Source organism: Neofelis nebulosa, chromosome 5, assembly GCF_028018385.1.
Source record: "Neofelis nebulosa isolate mNeoNeb1 chromosome 5, mNeoNeb1.pri, whole genome shotgun sequence".
Taxonomy (NCBI): domain Eukaryota; kingdom Metazoa; phylum Chordata; class Mammalia; order Carnivora; family Felidae; genus Neofelis; species Neofelis nebulosa.
The window spans coordinates 79,068,537-79,086,013 of record NC_080786.1 but is presented as its reverse complement, the minus strand read 5'-3'; the positions used below and the strand labels follow the sequence as shown (position 1 = coordinate 79,086,013).

At 46.8% G+C, this 17,477-nt stretch overlaps 1 protein-coding gene across 1 annotated transcript; it reads left to right on the top strand.

Moving 5' to 3' along the window:
* The first annotated feature begins 11,401 nt into the window (after positions 1–11,401).
* Positions 11,402–15,776, top strand: RTP2 (receptor transporter protein 2). Its single transcript, XM_058729089.1, has 2 exons — positions 11,402–11,583; positions 14,232–15,776. Exons 1-2 carry the CDS (start codon positions 11,417–11,419, stop codon positions 14,746–14,748), a joined length of 684 nt encoding a protein of 227 aa, XP_058585072.1. The 5' UTR covers positions 11,402–11,416; the 3' UTR covers positions 14,749–15,776.
* Positions 15,777–17,477: the final 1,701 nt, after the last annotated feature.

Sequence of the window (17,477 nt, the reverse complement as noted above, 5' to 3'; positions counted from 1 at the left end):
AGTGGCTCAGTCAGTTAAGCGTCCGACTTCAGCTCAGGTCATGATCTCGTGGTTTGTGAGTTTGAGCCCCGTGTCAGGCTCTGTGCTGACAGCTTGGAGCCTGGAGCCTGTTTCAGATTCTGTGACTCTCTCTCTCTTTCTCTCTTTCTCACTCTCTATTCCTCCCCTGCTCACACTCTTTCTCTCTTCCTCAAAAATAAAGATTAAAAAAGTTTTTTCAAAGAAAGTTGTATACATGGCATATAATAATAGCAATATAATACGGTGGCATAATAATAACAAACAACATGTATTGAGTGTCCAGTATATGTTGGGAATTATTTCTAGCTCTGTACAACTGGGAGCTCATTGGTTCCCCTCAAAAACCCATTATAATGATCTCTACTATCACCCCCCTTCACAGATGTGGAGACTGAGATAATCGCCTAATTTTATTCAGATAGTAACTGGCAGAGCTGAGATTAAAATCCGTATCTTGCTTACAAGTATGAACCTTTATTTATAATATTATGCTATCTTTCTAAATAAGTTCAATATATTTTTTTTCAAAACTAAACGCAGAAAATCATCATTCAACGGTAGCTTCAGAAAATGTCCCATGATTCCTACCATATACACCCCATTTTCTCAAGACAATGCAATTAAGGGAAAAATTAATAATAAAAATGAGCTGGAAAATGTGATTTGTCTGTAAATTACAAACACGATTTTACCTCTAAACAACTTGCGGGTCAGGGAAGAAGAGGACAGGAGTTGACTCTAGCAAGGGAGCAAGGGTTCACGGTCAGGATGTCGGGAGATGCAGGGGCAAATGTCTCAGGGCTGTGAACAAAGGAGATACTTTGCTGCCCCGGACTGAGCCCAGAAGGGCAGGCACCGTGTTTCTGTCATCCCACTAGCCTCAGAGCCTCACCTGACACTCTGCGCTAACAGAGTCAAAAACTGTTTAGTAATGGACTAAGAGATAGACCCCAGAGTGGATACTGCGTCCCTTTTCCCAGATCCCAAGTCAAAAACTCGGCAATGTTTACAAAGGCTTTCTGGTTTTTACTGGAGTCACACTGAGAGATCATGACGGGTGGCCAAGCTATGGTCTCACATCACAAATTAACTGCTTTTCCCATTTTTAACAGTTTCCCTCTTCTCCTGATGAAGGATGGCTTTCCTGCAGAGGCCGTATCGTGGCGGTGTCATCAGGTACTATCTTGCAGGAGCGCAGGTGAGCCCGGATGTGAGGCAGCTGGTGACGTGTGGGGCTGGCCTCAGCTCGGTGCCCAGTACTCACACAGGCTTGCAGTAAGGCTCTGGGGCCCATTTGTCACCATGTACTGAACTGGAAAAGATAGCGATGCGAGGTAGCACTTAAAATGATGCACACCAGGGGTGCCTGAGTGGCTCAGTCGGTTAAGCGACCAACTTCGGCTCGGGTCAGGATCTCGCAGTTTGTGAGTTCGAGCCCTGCATCGGGCGGGCTCTGTGCCCAACAGCTCAAAGCCTGGAGCTGCTTCGGATTCTGCGTCTCCCTATCTCTCTGCCCCTCGCCTGCTCCTCATGTTCTGTCTGTCTCTTAATAGCAAATAAACGTTAATTTTTTTTTTAAAAATCAAAATTATGATCCATTTTTAATGAAATATGTTCTGTAATCAAACCGATTCTAACTTTTTATCCATAATAACTTGACACAAAAATGAAAGGCAGGGAGAAGTGGGGAAAAGAGAATGTGGAACTTTTGTTTGTTAATGTATTTTTTTATCACTTGAAACTTTACAATGAGTTTATTACTTTACATTTTTTTAAATGTTTGTTTATTTTTGAGAGAGAGAGACAGAGTGTGAGTGGGGGAGGGGCAGAAAGAGAGGGAGACACAGAATCCGAAGCAGGCTCCAGGCTCTGAGCTGTCAGAACAGAGCCCGATGTGGGGCTCGAACCCACAAACCTTGAGATCATGACCTGAGCTGAAGTCGGATGCTTAACCGACTGAGTCACCCAGGAGTCCCTCTACTGGATAACTTTGAACAATATACCTTCTGTGCCTTAGTTTCCTCATCCATAAATTGGGGATTTTATTACTTTTAAAACTGGATATAGGGAAAAGCTTAATGGGTAAATGCATGTAGTCAGTGAGCCACATTGCTTGGGTCCAAATCCCGGCACTGTCACTTAGTAACTATGTGACCACCAGTAAATGACTTAGCCTTTCTGTGTCTCAGTTTCCTGTGAAGGGATAGGAATTACAGTATGGACCTCATAGAGTTCTTGTGTGCATTAATATAGGTAAAGTACTTAGAAATATTTACGATGCAAAGGCAGCATTCTATCACTATTCTTTACTATGATTTTCTTCCCAGTTCATTTTTAGGATGAGGAAGTAATCTGCTGTTTCTTTGCCCCGTTTCTGCGGCCTCAAGAAGTGGGTTGTAGCTTCTGCTATTTCTTGCATCATATCACCTCTGGGAAGAATGGCCTGCACTCCCATGTGGAAACTGCAGCTACCTGTGAGCTTCGTGTTGGACTCTGATCAGTTTCCATCAGTAAGTCCTCTTGGACATTGAAACCACTCTGGACTGAATCTCAGAGTTCCATTGCCCTCTTGGATTTTGCTCAATTGCCTTTGCAAAGAGCAACACAGATTAAGTAACTGTTATGTCTCTTGCAACTGCATTTTCTACTGTATCATAGAATGTACTCTCTAGTATATCTATTAAGTTCTTTTTAAACTTCCTCTTTCTCCCATCTACTGGCATAAATTCACAGGAAGAGTTTCCTGTCCCTCTGCATCATCTTTTTAAAACTAGGTAGGAGATTTAAGACAATTTGATGGTTATATCCTGAGGGTGTCCCGTGTCCATTTGACAAATACAGACTATTCATTGCTTGTTCATATCAACTTCATTGGGGGAAAATGGTCCATAGAAGCTTTACTGATAATGTAAACTCATTAAAAAAACATTTAATATTCAAATTCTGAGTTTAGTTTCTTTCTAATATAAGCACTATAAACTATTTATTTCTCCATTTGCTCAACACTCAATCCAGTAGGTCTCAATTAGTTGTACACAACAGAACGCTCTATGGAGTTGTTTTGTGTGATAGAATGAAGGTTCTTCCCACCCTCCTGCAGAGAGGTCTGGGTTTGCAAGAAGCTAAGTAGATCAGAACCACCCAGGGCTAGAATGTTAAGAGAACAGCATTGGAAACACTAGCCAGTTTATGGGGAAAAGGGAGAGAGAACATTGGCTTTAAATGGCCCATTACCAATATGCGAATCTGATCACATACCTCAGTCTTAAAACAATTCAGCGATTCCACATCTCTAAGACAAAATCTTAAGTCTTGAATGGTGTTTAAAGATCTTTCCACTAACTGGAAAAGATACCTACATCCCTATGTCTATAGCAACATTACTTACAATAGCTAAGACATGGAAATAACCTGAGTTTATCAATGGATGAATGGATAAAGAAGTTGTGATATATATATATATATATATATATATGTGTGTGTGTGTGTGTGTATATACATATGTGTATGTATATGTATATACATGTATATATGTATATGTATATGTGCATATGTATATATGTACATGTACATATGTACGTATGTATATGTACATGTACATATGTACATGTGTATATGTGTATATATGTATACATATGTATATATATACATGTGTGTGTATATATATATATATATATATATATGGAAATTGTCCCATTTGGAACAACTTGGATGGACCTTGAGAGGATTATGCTAAGTGAGGTAAGTCAGACAGAGAAAGACAAATATTGTACGATCTCACTTATATGTGGATCCCCCAAAAAATAAAACAAAAAATCCCCCAACAAATACAACTAATACAGAAAAGCAAAGTCATAGAAAAAGGTATCAGATTTGTGGCTACCAGAGGCAGGGGGTCGGGGGAGGGGGAACTAGGAGGAAAAGGGTCAACAGGTACAAATTTGCAGTGAGAAGATAAACAAGGACTAAGGAGGGAATGTAAAACTTGATGACTATAGCTAACGCTGCTGTATGATATATAGAAAAGTTGTTAGGGGTGAATCTTAAGGGTTCTCATCACAAGGAAAAAAATGGTCTTTTCTTTTTTTGCTCTCTTTTTTTATGGTGTCTCCATGAGACGATGGCTGCCGAGTGCAATGACACCACTAATCATTTCACAATATATGTGAGCCAGATGGTCACACTGCACACCTGGACTTAAACCTGAAAAAAAAACTGAAAAAGAAATAAAAATAATAAAAATAATAAAATAATAAAAAAAAATCCTTCGTAATCCAGCTCCCACATATCTCTCTGGCCTCTTTATCACTGCTCCCTGTGATGCTGATATACTAAATGATACAGAGTTTCCAAAATGATGCTAGATTATTTTGTCCTTGAAATATTTGTTGCTCGTTCCCCCTGCTTACAATACACTTATCCCCCTGATTTGGTTAGCCAGTCAATTGCTGATTCATCAAGGGTCATGCATGCGTCACCCCTTCTGGAAGCCTCTTTTAAATATGTGTGGTACACATATTCATCCGAATACACTCTGTGCTCAGAGGGAAAACTTGGTAGTGCCGCAAAGGAGAAGAGATAAATGTAAAAGCTTTCATATTAAGGCAAGATGAAAAAGGATTTCATAAATCTGAGGTTGAGTTGGATACATCTAAAAAGGGGTGTTTCGAGAACATATATGTCTTGCATTTTAACATTGAGGTCAGTGGGTAGTTTGCCCCAAATTTAAAACCAAGAGCTCTGGGTGCTACATCTGCAAGATTTTCTTTCTTTTTTTTTTTTTTTAATTTTTTTTTTTAACGTTTATTTATTTTTGAGACAGAGAGAGACAAAGCATGAACGCGGGAGGGTCAGAGAGAGGGAGATACAGAATCCGAAACAGGCTCCAGGCTCTGAGCTGTCAGCACAGAGCCCGACGCGGGGCTCGAACTCCCGGACCACGAGATCATGACCTGAGCCGAAGTTGGCTGCTTAACCGACTGAGCCACCCAGGTGCCCCCATCTGCAAGATTTTCAATGGCAATACCCGAAATTCTAGGTCCACTGTGTACAATGAACCAGGTGGGGTTTATCTAGTAAGGACTCCCACAGATAAAGCTTGAACATGTCAACGTACATCGAGTCACTGCAGACAAGGAGTGTAAAAGGCTCGTACATCACTATGCGGATGGACTGCCTGTATTTTCTAAACATCTTTCCTTACCCTCCAGTAACCAAATGCTGAATTCTTACTGAGTGAGAAGCAATAACTGGAAGCTGTTGCTGTGTAAGAATTACAAGTTAAAATTGTGCAGCTTTTATAGTACAATAACTTAGACAATGAAACTACATGTGGATATCAACTTGACATTTCAGCTTGGATTTCTCAGATTTTAACATCTTCCACACTGTGCTGCTGATCTCCCCACCAGCCTCCTCCTCCTTTTTCCTACCTCTCTGATGGCCACCCAGGTGCTCAGGTCAAACACCCAGGGAGCGCTTTCTACTTTTCTGTCTCACACATACTCCACATTCAACCTTTTGGTACATCCTGTCAAAATATGTCTAGCATGGGGGCACCCGGGTGGCTCAGTGTGTTAAGTGATAGACTTTCTCTCAGGTCAGGATCTCGTGGTTGGTGGGTTCGAGCCCCACATCGGGCTCTGACAGCATGGAGCCTGCTTGGGATTCTCTCTCTCTCTCCCTGTCTGCCCCTCCCCAACTTGCATTCTCTCTCTTTCTCTCTCTCTCTCAAAATAAACTTTTTTAAAAAATGTATGTATAGAATCTCTGGCCACATCACCAGAGTCTGACCCCATCTGTCTGTCATCTTGCAGTGACACAATCTTCTCTTATGTTGGCAAAGCATCCTAACTTCTCCCCCTGCATCCTTGCTTGTCTCCCACAGTGTACTCCTAAATTGGCACGCTGGTGATTCTATTCGAATTTAAGTTACAGCATGATGCTCTGCTGATCGAAATCTTCTTACCAGCTCACGTGAATGGCCGAGCAGGCCGTGTGCAGTCTGGCTCTCATGCAGTGTTCTATCTCCTCTAGTCCTACGCTGGCTTGGGAGAAGCCACTCTGCCACGCTGGCCGGCTCACTATTCCCTGGACACGCAGGTGCACTCCCACTGGAGGAGCTGGGCTGGGCTGAATCATGGCCCCCAAAGATAGCCACATCCTACCCTTGGAACGTGGGAATGTTACCACACATAGCAAAAAGGTCTTTGCAGATGTCGTTAAGAGCCTTGAAATGGGGAGGTTTTCCTGGATTATCTGGGTGGGCCCTAAATGCAATCACATATATAAGAGGGAGGCAGAAAGAAATTCTACCACACGCAGAGAAGACAATGAATGGGAAGACAGACCAAAGGGAGACCCCAGGATGCTGGCCTTGAAGATCGGAATGATGAGGTTATAGGCCAAGGATTGATTCTTGTCTAGGGCTTCCGGACAGAGTGTGGCCCTGCACCTTGGTTTTGGCCCAGTGATACTGATTTTAGACTTTTGGCCTCCAGAACTGTGTGAGAATAAATTTCTGTTATTTTCAGCCACCAAGTCTGCAGTAATTTGTTCCAGTGACCTCAGGAAATGAGCACAGGGACTTTGCACTTGCTGTTTGCCCCACCTGGAATGCTGATGCTCCCATTGGCAGGACGCCCCTCCTCGTCTCTTTCATGCTTTTCTCAAATATCACTTTCATTTGAGAACTGAGCTAGCACAGCCCCCTCCCCCAAGGTGGGGTATGTGTGACATTCCTTAGGCACTCCTGGCTGCCCAAGAACAAAGGAAAGGAAAGAAAACAAATGGCTAACTGACAGAGATCACAGTCATGCAGGACAGGAGTTTCCATCAGTTTCCAAGGCTTTAGTAAATTACAAGTAAAAGGCAATCTTATCAATAGCCTAATCTCCAGAAGCTCAGTTTCCTGGAGCGCCTCATATCACCCTCTCCTCCATCGTGATGTGGGGAACAAAGGCAAGATGAAAATGGCAGGTAAAATTCAATTTCTTTACAATCTGCAGCCTGTTGACTAATATTTGAGGCAAATACAGAGTAGAACATTTCTCCAGGAACCCCCTACCGTCCTACTGTTAATGCCTTACTAGAGGGAAGACAACCTTAGCTTGACAACAGCAAGGCCTCAAGTATCTTAGGAGTCCTCTTTAGCATATCAAAGTCCTTCTGGATGCCTCCCTTTTGACTTTACCTCCCCAACTCCAAAATATATAACCTGTCAGTCTTCACAACCCCAGTGCAGCTCTTTCTGCCTAAGGGTCCTATTCCCGTGCTTAATAAAATCACCTTTTGCACCAAAGAGGTCTTCAGGAATTCTTTCTTGGCCGTTGACTCCAGACTCCTACCACTCTAAAACCCCGCCATACTCACCTCCCCAACTCTTCATTACTTTTATATTTTAGACTCTGCACTGTCATCCCCTGTGTTATTCACATAGGTAACATTTCAGTAATGAACATTTTGCAAAAAGTATCTTTTTAAAGAATTTTTTAAATGTTTATTTACTCTTGAGAGTGAGAGACAGAGTGAAAGTGGGGGAGGAGCAGAGAGAGAGCAAGACACAGAATCTGAAGCAGGCTTCAGGCTCCAAGCTGTCAGCACAGAGCCCAAAGCGGGGCTCGAACTCACGAACCGTGTGATCATGACCTGAGCCGAAGTCAGATGCTCAACCAACTGAGCCACCCAGGCACCTTGCAAAAAGTATTTGTTAATATGTATTGACTCACATTCCAAGTTGAAGAGGAGACTGGTTCTTTTATCCCTCTCCCCTTGGCCAATTTTGTTTGCAGAATACAGGTGCATGGTAATTTATTTTATAAAGGAATAAAAATTCCTTTATAAAAATTATTACCTAAATTAAAAATACAGCAGTAACGTATAATGAAACTGCCAGTGCGTGATGTGGCCACAGCTGTACACATTTTTACATTAGTGAGCTCTTAATTTGTGGCTTCTGGAGCAAACCAGAGCCATTTGCAGAAAATGGAGGTAATATCTGTGTTCATTGGTTGTATCGTAAGCACGTTTTTTTTTCTTGAGAGAAAACAGTGCTGTTGTATAGAAAGATGAATTATATTGGTCTCTGCCTAGAGGGCTCCCATTCTAAATTAAACCTGATGCTAAGCCTAAGGGGATTGCATCATTTGGGTAAAAACAAACATGAACCCGGACAAGTCTTACCCTCTATCTTTTTGGTTTTCCTTCTTTGTCATTTGTTCTGGCAACAATGGCACAATATTTTTCAGATTCATTCCTGGCAGGTGGCTCCAGGTTGGGCCATAAGCTCCTCCGTTCATTCAATTCCTGGGAACTCACCAGTCCTCTGACCTGTCTCACCTCCGCTGGCAGCTGGTCCTGAGGAGGTGTGAGCGGCCCTACTAAAGCTTCGGCCAGGTCATTTCCCATTTCTGAGCTTCAGATGTCTTACTTCAATGTCAAGAGATAAAGAGCTCAATGAAGAAATCAGATTTTTAAGAATAGTCCCTTCGAGGGGTGTGTGGGTGGCTCAGTTGGTTAAGCATCTGACTTCAGCTCAGGTCATGATATCCCAGTTCATGGGTTCGAGCCCCACCTCGGGTTCTGTGCTGACAGCTCAGAGCTTGGAGCCTGCTTTGGATTCTGTGTGTGTGTCTCTCTCTGCCCCTCCCCCACTCATGCTCACCCTCTCTCTCTCTCTCAAAAATAAATAAACATTAAAAAAAAAAGAATAGTCTCTTCTAGAGCTCCTGGTCAAGTAATTTTGCCCTTTCTGAGATCTCTGGCACAAAGCTGGTAGAGGGACACTTTCCCATTCCAAGATATGACCCAAGGGTATTGTCCCAGACCTCATCCAACACAAAAACTGCTTGGAGACAAGTGTCAAGACTGGAACTCAGCACTGAAAAGTCTCTTCCAGTTCCCAGAAATGTTTCCAATGCTGTATTCCCTGTCTGTGCCTCTAATGAGGTTTTGGGGTGATGGCGGGGTCCGGAGCCGATGGCCAAGAAAGAGTTCTTGAAGACCTCTTTGGTGCAAAATAGGTGCTTTAATAAAAGCACGGGAACAGGACCCTGAGGCAGAAAGAGCTGCACTGAGGTTGTGAAGACTGACAGGTTATATACTTTGGAGTTGGGGAGGTAAAGTCAAAAGGGAGGCTTCCAGAAGGACTTTGATATGCAAAAGATACTTGAGGCCTTGCTATTGTCAAGCTAAGGTTGTTTTCCCTCTAGTAAGGCATTGACAGTAGGACGGTAGGGGGTTCCTAGAGAAATGCTCTACTCTGTATTTGCCTCAAGTGTTTGTCAGCAGGCTGCATGCAGGTTATAAGGAAATTTAATTTTACTTGCCATTGCCTTCTTGCCTTTGTTTCCCGTATCACAATAGAGGCGTGATGTTGGGGTTCCAGGAAACTGAGTCTATGGGTTTCTGGAGATTAGGCTATTGATAAGTTTGTCTTTTTCTTGTAATTTACTAAGACATTTGTAAATTGATGGAGACTCTATGATCTCTATGAGTTAAACATTTGTTTTCTTTCCTTTCTTTGCTCTTGGGCAGCCAGGAGTGCCTGAGGAATATCACACACATCCTACCTGGGGCGGAGGGTGTGTGCTAACTTGCACTTTGTCCTCAGCCTGCCTTCTGCTCTCTCATCACCTCCACATTCCCAGGGATCCGATTTCCAGGTTAAAGAATCATGATGGGGCGCCTGGGTGGCTCAGTAGTCGGTTGAGCGTCCGATTTCAGCTCAGGTCATGATCTCACAGTCTGTGAGTTTGAGCCCTGCATCGGGCTCTGTGCTGACAGCTCAGAGCCCAGACCCTGCTTCGGAATCTGTGTCTCCCTCTCTCTCTGCCCCTCCCCCACTCATGCTCTGTCTCTCTCTCTCTCTCTCTCTCTCTCTCTCTCTCTCTGTCAAAAATAAATAAACATAAAAAAAAAAAATCATGAGCTGGGGCACCTGGGTGGCTCAGTTCGTTGAGCGTCCGACCCTTAATTTCAGCTCAGGTCATGATCTCGCAGTTGGTGAGTTCGAGCCCCACATTGGGCTCTGTCTGTGCTGATGGCACAGAGCCTGCTTGGGATTCTCCGTCTCCCTTTCTCTCTGCCTCTACCCTGCTCGCTCTCGCTCCCTCTCTCTCTCTCCCCTTCAAATAAATAAATAAATAAATAAACTTAAAAAAATTAAAAATAAAAAGAATGAGCTGATTACTTCTGGAAGAGGCCCTAGATGCTATCTAGCCGGCCTCTCCTGTGCAGGTGGGTAGACAGAAGTCCACTGAGGGAAACTCTTGGATTCTGAGGCCGAGCAGACACACGGCAGAGCCAAGACAAGCTGCCCAACCACCTGGTCTTTTCCCTGCCAGGGCTGCTTCCCCCAGGTGTCTGTGTCTTCATCTGGATTATGCAAATTTGGAGTCAAGTTCCCTCCTAGTCTCTGAAGTACTTAAATTGGGCCTGAGGGACCTGTGGGTACCCTATTGCCTGGCCTCTTTCAGTAGCAGCTGATACAGCAGCAGCTTGCAGCACAGAACAACTTTTTTCCTCCAGAAGCTTCTTAGTGCAGCTTGGGACCGGGAGCCAAATATGTGCTTTAACAATTCTATGACTCTATGCATCTGAACTGTTATTCTTGTGCTTTTTTACAGCGTGCTAAACTGCATTCTATCTCACAACTGGCTTGAGATCTTTCTGAGCAAAGGGCATCCTACTTCTGTCCCCACCCCTATGTGTCAGGAGCTCAAGAGTACTGCATTGAGCAGTATGCATTTGAGCAAATGAGCTTGGCGTTGGAAAGCCTGGATGTGAATGTAGAATGAGGCTGCTGGGAGCTGTGTAAACCTCAGTTTCGTGATCTGGATGAAGGGGGAACGAATTCCCACCTTGGCCAGCACACAGGTCAAGCAGTTGGTGCTTGTCGCACGGTGAATGATGGTTCCCACACATCAGGGGTGTACGACCTGCAGGCTTTGCACCCCCCCATCCCTTGTTTCTCTTTGGCTCCCTAGGGTGTCACAGTTACCATAGCACACGCTGTGCAGAATGCCTGGGAGAGCAGTAGGTGAAGTAGGAGGGTGGAGATCCTGGAAGGCCTGGATAGGTCTGACCCGGGCCTGAGCCTCCCAGCCTGCTCCTTCCACTCGGTGTCACTACCCAGCCCTGCCTCCCAAGCCCAGTTCAGGGCCCTGGAACTCTCTTGTGGGACTTCCCTCCTCCCCAGCCCTGGCTCTTGGCTCCCTGCCCAGCTGCCATGGTAACCGCTTCCAGGGTGACAAAGGAGGTTGCTGGGTCCTGTTCTCTCTGGTCCGGTTGATGAGGATTTTCAGACGGCAGAGACGGAACTGCTCTGCACCTACCTGGGCTCCTTCTGTGTTCTCGCGCAGGCTGAACGGAAATTTCCATCCCTGCCGACAGGACCATGTGTACCACCAGCCTGACCACTTGCGAGTGGAAGAAAGTCTTCTATGAGAAGATGGAGGTGGCCAAGCCGGCCGACAGCTGGGAACTCATCATGGATCCCAACCTCAAGCTCAACGAGCTGGCCCCTGGCTGGAAGCAGTACCTGGAACAGCATGCCTCGGGCAGGTGAGCGGCCCAGGGAGAAGGGGCCTGTAGGCAGCCCTGGGGGCACCTTCCAAGTGGAGATGCAGAGATCAAATGGAGCCTGGTCCTGGGTCAGCTCAGGTGAGGGGGCAGAGAAGGACTTCCAGGTGGGTCAGAGAGGCCTGGGTTCTAATCCCAGCTGTACCACTCCCTCCCTGGGTGACCTTAACAAGTTGTGTTCTGTCTTTGGGTCTTGGTTTTCTATAATAAACGAAGAGCTACAATGGCCCTGCAATCTTTGACATTTTAGATGTTTGCACATTCCGTAGTCTCTTAAAGAATGGTGGGGACTGAGAGAGGAGGCCATGAGGTCTGCTGAGAAAACTTTAGTTTAGGATTGGGGCCTGTGCTCCGGTCCTAAGTCTAGTTAGTCAACTCAGTCCAGTTTGATCTGAATACAGGAAGTTGGCCAATCAAGACCCTTCCAGCTCTATTGTCTATGGGCCAGCGGCCAAAGGACTTAGCTTTGGGCATGATTTCCCTTAAGACCTTAGAGCCCAGTGTCCTATGCTTTATAGGACCCTCATGACTTCCACAGTGCAAGGAGATCCATAGGCTCAGGGGACATGTCCATCTGAAACGCACACGCCTCTCTTTCTAGGGTGTGATTTGGGATCAGGACCACAGAATGCCCTGCCCAAGCTGCCTCAAGCTCATCTTCAGGGTCTGTGCAGGCCTCTTCCCTGGGTCCACTGATTCAAGGACAGATAATGCCCCTAGACCCCCAGGGAGGCCGACAAGTGGCTGTATTTTGGGGGAGTGGACACACAGACTGGATTGTTCATGCATGTTTGTACGTGAAACGCCTCAGGTGCAGCATGCCGGTGAAGGTGGAATCAGGAGGCAGGCTGTGGGTAGGGAGCTGCCCGTGGGGAGCTAAGACCTATAAATATGAGACCAGGTCCTGACTCTGTCTCTGACTAGCTGTGTGCACATGGATGGCTCTCTTTCTCTCCGCTTCTGTTTTCATCTCAATAAAATGAAAGGTTGACCAGATGACCCTTATGGTCCCCTTGGGCTAGGTCTGATATTTTGAAATTTAAGGTCTGAGGTGAAGCTTGAGGGAGAGGAAACAGCTCTGGATTGGTTTGATTAAAAAGGTAGAGAAGGAGGAGACGGAAAACATGAAGCTCCTGAGGTGGCCGTTGGGAGGAGTGCAAAGGCCTGGAAACTTGGGTCACGGGCCCAGGGGATTAGGGGCTGAGCTGTATGGGCCTGTGGCTCCTCCTTGCCTCAGGTCTCAACTGGTCCTATCCTGGCTGGTGACCTGTGGCTCCCAGGTGGCCTCAGGCAGGCCTTCAGAACTGCCACTTTTGTGCTTATTATGTGCACAGGCTCACTCTCCCTGTAATCCTTGAGATGCATTAATCCTGGTGCCCCACAACTCTGGCCCAGCAGGGTGGGGACCCCGTTCTTGGGGTCAGGCTGCTCTGTGGGCCAATCCTGCCTTGAGCTATGCCGGGTACTGTTCTGGGATTGTGTTGTCGGTGGGCTCCAGGCCTCGGGGGCAGGCTTGGCCTCATCTCTACCCCCCAGCCTGGACTATATGATGCTTGGCATAAAGTAGGGACTAGGAGGTATCTGTTGGACTGAATTTGAGTTCCTTGTCAGAGGTCCTTCAGAGCCATTGTACAGGGGACCCAGAGAGGGTCAGCAGTAAGGACAGTCAGGGGTCCACAGGACCCCTGACTACAAAGCTGTTGTAACAGGGTCCTCCTGGAAGAGGTTCATCTCAAGGTTGGAAGAAACTGTCCTGGAGGTAATGAGTGTTCCATTAGTGTGCAAGCACTGGGTGGGGGCTGAGGGAGTGGGGCTCAGCTAGATGAGTCCCAGATGACTTCCTTCCACAATCTCTGAGGCTGGGACTCTAGGGGGTCCAAGTTTGACAGAGTGGCCTGAATGTAAGTGTGCATGTGTGTAGAGGGGGATGCTGACTACGGCCCACTTTTCCAGTGTCTGTTGCAGGGCTGGAGCAGGGTCTAGGGGTTACTCGTCAAGGCGTAAGAGAATGTTCTTTGTGACGGTACAGGGACCAAAGTCTCTTAGTCCTCCCCTGCTGCCCCATCACCCATCCAGCAGTCCATCTGCTGGATTCTTGGTGGTTTTTCTCCCAAGTATTCTTGGTGGTCTATGGTCAGTAGTTAGAAGCAAATCCTTTTCTCTCCACAGCAGGCAAGAGGCATGAGCGAGCCATCTCCGAGTCAGGGGACGTCTGAATGAAAAGAGACTTATTGGACACCATTACTCTGCAATGCACGCATGAAAAATAAGGCCCAGATTGGGGGTGGGGGGTGGGGGTGAGCCCTGTGCAGCGCACAGGTGCATGTCCAGAGTGCATTGGGTTACGCGGAGCTGAGGCCACAGAAGGGCGTGCAGGAGGCAGGCAGGAGAGTCCGCTGGAAGCCAGATAGCTCCAGTGCCAGATTCCTGAAGACACTGCTCCAGGCCCAGCGGGGTTCAGTGGGAGGAGGCAGAGCCTGCCGAGCGCTAAGGAGCCCAGGGGGCAGTGAACAAGCCGCCTCTATCTCTAGGCACAGGCACACAGGGCCCTTCCTTTCCGGGCTCCTCCAGGGCAGGCTGTCACTGGGAGGGAGGCCCACCTTCTGCATCCTTCCCTCCCCTCCCCGCAGGTTCCACTGCTCCTGGTGCTGGCACACCTGGCAGTCGACCCACGTGGTCATCCTCTTCCACATGTACCTGGACCGCGAGCAGCGGGCGGGCTCGGTGCGCATGCGCGTCTTCAAGCAGCTGTGCTACGAGTGCGGCACGGCGCGGCTGGACGAGTCGAGCATGCTGGAGGAGAACATCGAGAGCCTGGTGGACAACCTCATCACCAGCCTGCGCGAGCAGTGCTACGAGGAAGACGGCGGCCAGTACCGCATCCACGTGGCCAGCCGCCCGGACGCGGGTCCGCACCGCAGCGAGTTCTGCGAGGCCTGCCAGGAGGGCGTCGTGCACTGGAAGCCCAGCGAGAAGCTGCTGGAGGAGGAGGCCACCACCTGCACCTTCTCAGGGGCCTCCAAGCCAAGCGCCCAGGAGGGTTCCGGCTACAGCTTCTTCTCGCTTCGCTGGTGCCTCTTTGGGGCCGCCCTCTGCCTGCTCATTGTCTACCTGCAGTTCTCCTTCCGCAGCTCTGCCTTCCTTTAGTGGAGCTGCGCCCGTGGGGTGGGAAGGTTCTGGCTGCAGTTCTTCTGCAGAGTCAACAGGACTCTGGACAGCTCGCTCCGGGCCTCAGTTTATTCCTCCATGGAATGGGAGGTTTGCTCTGGGAGATACTTAATGGTCCTGCCATTAAAATGTATAGTGATGGGGGAGGGGGAGAGGGTCTGGGGAGGATTTAGGCCTGGTGGTAGTAAATAAACCCACAGGGAGGTATCTTCTCCCTCCACTTCCTCCACATCCATCCCGACCCCTCCTTTTGCTTCATTTCCATATCCCGCATCCCATTAGGACCCCATTAGGTCCTGTCTTGCCCTGGCTTCATCTCAAGGTCGTCTTCAGCTGCCTCTGACCATTCTGCCACGGTTCTCCTCGGAGAGGGCAGTGATCCCACCCTATGCGTGAATATTCAGTGCATTTTCATTCAGTCCCTCTCCTGGAGAGTCTGCTCCCACTCTTCTGAAAGTTTCAGATTGTTATTTTGGTGCTCGAGCCTGCCTGGCTGGAATCATTTAGAGCTGCACTGTCCAATATGGTGGCCAATATGTGGCTATTTGAATTTAAATTAATTAAAATGAAATGAAATTCAGAATTCAGTTCCTCAGTTGCACCAGCCATGTAGCAAGTGCCCAGTAGCCATATGTGGCTAGTGGCTACCATACTGTGCCGTGCAGATGTAGGACATCATCATAAAAATTTCTAGACTAGAGCTTGAAGTTACTAGTTAAACGTATGTGGGCTCATAAAAATAAGAGAGGGACACAGGTTTAAAGGTGCAGCAGGAAGCCTTCGGGGGGCAGGGACAGGTAGGCGTGTGGTGTGTTAGAGATACACAAATAAATCTGTAACCTCTGTGTTGCTGACTGTCAGCTGATTGGAATTTGTGGGTCCCGGTGTTGTCTAAGCTTATTTCCTGGGAGGGGGGAGGACCTGTTGAAATTCACTGCAAGGTGATGGGACGCTCTCTTGGTCTCTCTTGCTCTTGCTGTGTGTGTGTGTGTGTGTGTGTGTGTGTCAGTTTGGGGCTTCCAGAATACATTTCTGTGTTTTGAAGGAACATATGAGCTATGGCACCAGTAATTACCCATAATGGAGGGAGATGTTCCTCTGTCATCCTGAATGAAAATACCTTTGTAGGCAATTCTGTGGTTCTCCCAGTTACTGTGGATGGGGAGAGAAGGGGTGTATTAGGCAGATCTGTGGATGTAGATCATTCAGGTGTTGGTGGGGCTATGTGTCTCCATTCAGGGGAGGTGACAAGCAAGGGGAAGCATGAGCAGTGGAGGCAGACAGTACCTGCACGGTTATTGATTGGCAGCCTGCGGACTCCCTGATGAAGAATACAGTAAGATGTGCGAAGGAATGCTATGCCAAGACTTGAGATCTGGGTACCAGTTCGAAGATACAGTGGAATGAGTCGGTAAAAACCCATTACCACCCCTGGGGGGAAAAATGGCATGAAGTATATTCTATGGTTAAAAGCTGTATTCTGTCCATTTGCATCCATAAGTCAACATTCATTTACTCTAGCCTATTTGATTAGCCTGTCCTAAGTTCCAGGATCACAAAGGTAATCAGGCACAATGCCTGACCTGCAGGGCCCGTGTTGCGTGCTAGTCAATGCTGTGATAGAAAGGGGGCAACCTAATCATACCTCAGGAGTGGTTTCTTGGAAGAGGAGTCGTTCACCCATGATGTCTTGAAGGATATATGGAAGTTGTCGGGAGGTCAAGGTTAGGGCTGGCAGGCAGCTCAGTTCATCCCAGTTGGAGTGAAAATAGAAGTCCCCAGATGCAAAGCTCATTTCATGTTCAGGAAGCAGGAAGCGACCAAGTACCAGAAGAAGCCAGGAGGATGGAGCACGAGAGGAACCTGGGAGCAGGGGCCAGGAATAGGTGGAAAAGCAAAGTAGGCTGGACTTGGGTGAAGGTGGTTTTCTCGGCTCAGGTAAGGAGTGAGGCAGGAGCATTTTGATTTATGGTAAATATTTTATTGTCAGTTTCAAAACTTGTCTTTGAAAGAGAGCAAAAAGGTAATGGTGAACAGCAATCCTACTCCTAGTGCCTTCTAGAAACCTTTGAATGCCTGCAGATGTTGAGGCTCGCAACACCTGTGTATGAGAGGAAGCGTTTAGTCTTACCTCACTATAGTGTTCATCCAGCCTTCTCTCTTGCCTCAGCAGCTGAGAATAGTCTCAGCTTTCACTTCAGGGATCAGAATGGATGATCTCTTCAAGTGTTCTGCGGGCAATGAGAATCTGGGCTGCAAATCACAAAACTATTAACTTCAGTCAAGGAACACAGAAAGCTTTGTTTGTTCAATACCGAAATAAGGTCAACTAACTATTTTAATAATCCCTGAAAGTAGGCACTCTGTTTCTGGTCCCAATTGTTCACGTATGTTGAATTCAACTGAGGGCAGTTACAGTGCAAATGATTTTCCTTTTTTGCTTTTTTGTTCTTTATTTCTGCAATCAAATACATCACTTCCTTAAAGATTTAAATATACATCCGTGCATATCCATCACATATTGTAGATGCATGAAGTAAGAATAAATGCGTCAAATAGAATAAAATACGTAAAACTTTTCATGGTGCGTGTGTGTTCATATACCAAAGTGCTTATATAAAGGATGAGAAAGAGAAGAGCAGTCACGGACATCTGAGGGCTGATCTGGCTGCCACGGTTACATTGTGGTGGTCAATTCACATACCAAC